The sequence below is a fragment of the Macrobrachium nipponense genome, chromosome 25 (genome assembly GCF_015104395.2).
Source record: "Macrobrachium nipponense isolate FS-2020 chromosome 25, ASM1510439v2, whole genome shotgun sequence".
In the NCBI taxonomy this organism is placed as follows: domain Eukaryota; kingdom Metazoa; phylum Arthropoda; class Malacostraca; order Decapoda; family Palaemonidae; genus Macrobrachium; species Macrobrachium nipponense.
Genome location: NC_087214.1, coordinates 76,043,550 through 76,048,769, shown reverse-complemented (window position 1 = coordinate 76,048,769; position 5,220 = coordinate 76,043,550). Strand labels below are relative to the sequence as shown.

Genomic DNA, 5,220 nt, shown 5'->3' with positions numbered 1-5,220 from the left:
TTCATTGCCCTCCGTCTCTCCTCCAATAGCTTCTTGCGCGCCTCGTTTCGTGCCCTTCCTTTCTCAGAGCAATTCTTCATAGCCGTTTTCATAACTTTTACTGGTTCCCTCTTCACAGGGCCTTTGGTGACATTGTTAGTGTTATATGTATTTGGGTCCTCTTTCCATCCATTAGCTTTAAGAACACTGACTTCTTTGAAAAGCTGGTGAACATTATCCACTGGATGGACACCATGTCCCAAAAGCCCGCCAGATCTTCACTAGTATAGCAGGTTCTTCACCTTTAGGCCCATCATACTTTGTTGACATAGGCCTCTGAACTGCTGTATCTTCTGCGAGATAAAGGCGCGCCTTTCCTGTTGCTGCGAGGACCTTTCCTTGCACCTCCTCGCTCATCTGTGGTGTGGAGGTTTCCAGGTCAGATTCGGCATTATTTATCAGGCTTGTAATCCAGAAACCTCGTTTTCAACTATTTGTAAGAATTGGTGGCCTTCCTTTTGTTTTTCTACTTCCTTTGTTTTCTCATTAACTGCGCCACCTTCATCTCCCTTTGTCCTTTTCTCCTTATCTTCACCTGCTAAATCTTGCAAATGGGCGATGTTTTGTTCTGCCAACATAATTTCCACATCATCTACTATGCCATTTGCATCAGGCTGAGCTTGTTTAGCTTTCAGTGCCTCTTTCATTGCCCGCCGTCTTTCCTCCAGTAGTTTCCTGCGGGCCTCATCTCGTGCCTTTTGTTCCTCGGAGCAAATCTTCGTAGCTTTTTTCATAACTTTTACTGGTTCCCTCTTCACAGGACCTTTGGTGACATTATTAGTGTTCTGTTTATTTGGGTTCTCTTTCCATCCATTGGCTTTAAGAACACTAACTTCTTTGAAAAGCTGGTGAACATTATCCACCTGAATGGATACCATGTCCCAAAAGCCCGCCAGATCTTCAGCTAGTATAGCAGGTTCTTCACCTTTAGGCCCATCAATGTTTTGTTGACACAGGCCTCTGAACTGCTCTATCTTCTGTGAGATAAGGAGGCGTGCCTTTCCCATTGCTGCGAGGACCTTTCCTTGTACCTCCTCACTCATCTGTGGTGTGAAGGTTTCCAGGTCAGATTTGGCATTGTTTATCAGGGCTTGTAATTCAGAAACCTTGTTTTCAACTATTTGTAAGAACTGGTGGCCTTCCTTTTGGTTTCCCACTTCCTTGATTTTCTCATTAACTCTGCCACATTCATCTTCCTTTGTCCTTTCCTCCTTATCTTCAACTGCTAAATGCTCCAAATTGGCAACGTTTTGTTCTGCCACCATAATTTCTACATCAGTTACTACGCCATTTGTATCAGGCTGAGCTTGTTTAGCTTTCATTGCCTCCTTCATCACCCTACGTCTCTCCTCCAGTAGTTTCTTGCGGGCCTCGTCTCGTGCCTTTTGTTCCTCAGGACAACTCTTCACAGCTTTTTTCCCAACCTTTGCTGGTTTCCTCTTCACTGGGTTTATGGTGACATTATTAGTGGTCTCTACATTTTGGTCCTGTTTCCATCCCTTAGTTTTCAGAACACTGACCTCTTTGAAAAGGTGGTGTACATTATCCACCTGAATTGATACCATGTCCCAAAAGCCAGCTAGGTCTGCAGCCATTATGGTGGGTTCTTCACCTTTGGGACCATCGATATTTTGTTGACATAGACCTCGAAACTGTTCAACCTTCTGAGTAATGAGGAGGCGGGCTTTTCCCATGGCTGCTAAGACCTTTCCTTCTACCTCCTCACTCATCTGTGGTCTAAAAGTTTTCAGATCCGATTCTGCGCTGTTTATTAGATCCTGCAATTTAGTGACTTCCTCATCCACTATCCTAAGGAATCGCTTACCTTCCTTTTCCTGTTCTTCATCTGCTGATCTCATTTCCATCAAATTCCTCCTTTCGTTTACATGACATTCAAGATCGCCTTCCAACTTAAGTTTCTTTTTATCCATATCCTCTCCAGTTTTCTCCTTTTCGGCTGCACATTCATGGAGGCGTTCTTGTAGTCTTTTGTTTGCAGTATTGAGGCCATTTAAATACCCTATTTCTTCTCCTTGTTTATTTATCAAGTCTTCGGTTTTGTCCTGAATTTTCTTCAAAACTTTCCTTTCCTTTTCCAAAACTTGAGTAGTATCTTCTGCTTCTTGCATTTTCCTTTCAGCCTCCTGGGTCAGCTCAACGATTTCTTCAGCATGTGAATTGTCGTCATTAGCCAAGGACGTTTCCAGGTCTTGAATTCTCTCCAGGAGAGCATCCTCGTCTATCGTCATCTGAGCCTTATCATCCATGAGTTGCAGTTCTCTTGAACTCTTTTAGTCTCCTCCACTTCTTTTTTTAGATTGAGATTAATATCCGTCAAGTCTTCCAGTTTCACATCGAATCCTTGGTTTCTGCATTCTCTGTTGTCTCGCTGACCAATTTTCCATCCTGATATTTTCAGGAATAATATGAATAACATCCGCAAAGTCCTCCCAATAGTCCAGCAAAACAAGTTTTCCCGAAGGATACCGCCGAACGACCAAGAAGGAAGGACTTCCTGCGACATAACAAATAAATCTTCAGGTCCCTCTGCAGGGACCTGGGCCATCTCAACGTTCTTCAGTCCTTCAAACAGTCCAACAAAACAGTTTTCCCGAAGGAAACCGCCTAAAGACCAACAAAGAAGGACAAGCAATATGATCAAGAAATCCACAACTACCTTTGCAGGGAGTTGGGCCATCAAAAAGATTATAAGTCCTCCTACTAGTCCAACAAGTTTCCATGAAGGAAACCGCCAAAAGCACCAAGAAGGAGGAATCAATATAATCAACAATAAGTCCATAATTCTCTCTACAGGGAGCTGGGCAATCAAAAAGATTATTAGTCCTCCTACCAGTCCAACAAAGTTTCCATGAAGGAAACCGACAAAAGACCAACAAAGAAGGGCTGACAATATAATCCATAGATCCCAAAGTCTCTCTGCAGGGAGGTGGGCCATCACAAAGTTGCTAACACATTCGACAATATGGTTAAACATGATTGCTGATTATACTAGTTACTGAAGGTTTGCTTATAGGTAATTTTGGAAAATGCCACGACTGGCTTCTGAAGATTCCTCTGGCTTCTGAAGACTTCTGTGGCTTCTGAAGATTCCTCTGTTTTCTGAAGATTCCTCTGGCTTCTGAGACTCTTCGGCTCCAGTGATCCAAAATGTCTCCATTGGTAATATGCGATCAGGGCTCCAGCGCATGCTTCATTCACGTGGGTATTCGTCCTTGTACTATGACTAAATACTAACTCGAAGAAATATTACGTTGAAATAAAAAAAAAAAAAAAAAAAAAAACTGGGCGAAATTCGTAGTTCTTCATTTAGACAAAAGAGTCGGGAATTTCAGATGGAAAAAGGCGTATTTCTGTCACATACATCGGCCTCAACTCTCTTAAACGCTTTCGTCATTAAAGGTAGCCACTGACAATCATACTTGGGCAGTTATGCACAGGCGAAACTGAGTGTTAGTGAGTTCAGTTTTGCCTGTTCAGGTCGACTTTGCAGGCATAACTGAACTTTCGTACCGCCTTTAGACTCAGATATACAGTTGTCCATAAAGTCCCAGTATCATTACAATAAACAAATACTTGTAATGGTACTGAGACTTTATGGACACCCTGGATTGTTATTATGATTGTTAGTGGGAGCTATTTTAGGCATTTCTCCGTGACGTCATTCCCCCTAAAGCAGAGTTCTTTTCTCTTTATGTTAGTTATTATTCTGATGCTCCCTCCTCGCCTGTGTTAGTAAATAATACTGAAGAACATGAAGAGCAATCACGTTCTTTAGTTGAAGATTTGGATAAAATCAGACCCTTTTCTCGCGTGTGAATATTGGTATATTGTTACAAAAACGCTTCGAAATCCTTTAACTTTTGCGTATTACTGTAACTAAATTTTAAGTAGAGTTTTAAATACATACCAAGACTTACATAGGCGTAGAGGGTCTGATTTCGTCGCCATCTTGAACAGGCTTGTGTTTATTTTCAAAAGAAGAAGACTTTAACTTGACTTTTCAAACAAAACTGTGATGGAAATGACAATATTATAATGTGACAAAAGTTATAATTTAACAAGTATGCTTAAATTTTGGCAATAAAAAATAGTAAACAAGTAAATATTTCTCCGAAGAAATCTAGTTTACTTTACAACATATTATACTGTGTAAAACCGCCAGCTTATGCCCGGTAGGCCGGGGGGTTGGGGGGGTTTGGGGGGCAAGATGACAACGTCCTGGTTTCCGGGTATTGCCGGGCGACCCCGAATTCAGGAGGCGGTTGCGACAACCTCCTTGAACTACTGACTTGCAATGTTGCAACTACGGTTCTGGCAATAGCAACCAACTACAATCACTAGATGTAATCATAATTACTTCTATTATTATCATCATTATATCTAAATTACGACCGTCATAATCATAGGTAATTTATAAGTATTTTTTTTCAATAATTAACACTACAATTCTAATGGCAACAACTAAAATCACCAGATGTAATCACAATTATTTTCATCATTATCATTATTATCTAAATTACGATCGCCATAATTAAATGTAATTTACTGAAAATTTTCTCAGTAATTTACACCAATGTCCATTCTCACAATAGCAACCAACTACAATCACTAGATGGAATCACAATTATTTTTATCATTATTATTATTATCATCTCATTACGACCACCAAAATTTAAGATAATTTTACTTGTAATTTTCTCAATAATTTACATCAATTACAATTCTAATGGTAACAACGAAAATCACTAGATGTAATTAAAATTATCTTTATCATCATTATTATCTCAATTACGACCGATATAATCAAAGTTAATTTACTAGTATTTTTTCAATAATTTACACTACACTTCCAATGGCAACAACTGAAATCACTAGATATAATTATAATTATTTTTAATATTACTATAATTAATTATGACTATCTCAATTCGAACTCCTAATCCAAGGTAATTTCTGGGTTTTTTTTTCAATAATTTACACCAATTCAGTTCTAATCAATAACGAAAACACAATATAATTACAATTATTTTTATTATTTTCTATTATTACTATCTCAATTACGATCCATAATCAGGTAATACTAGTTTTTTTTCAATAGTTTACATACAGTAATGCAATAACGATCAGATAATTTATTACAATTATTTTTATTATTTTCAT

General features: G+C 39.0%; 1 protein-coding gene across 1 annotated transcript; it reads right to left on the bottom strand.

The window, feature by feature from the left end:
* Positions 1-437: 437 nt before the first annotated feature.
* LOC135199114 (CAP-Gly domain-containing linker protein 1-like) lies at positions 438-2,288 on the bottom strand. The gene has a single exon (XM_064227033.1). The coding sequence runs from the start codon at positions 2,286-2,288 to the stop codon at positions 438-440; it is 1,851 nt and encodes a 616-aa protein (XP_064083103.1).
* Between the last annotated feature and the right edge of the window lie 2,932 nt (positions 2,289-5,220).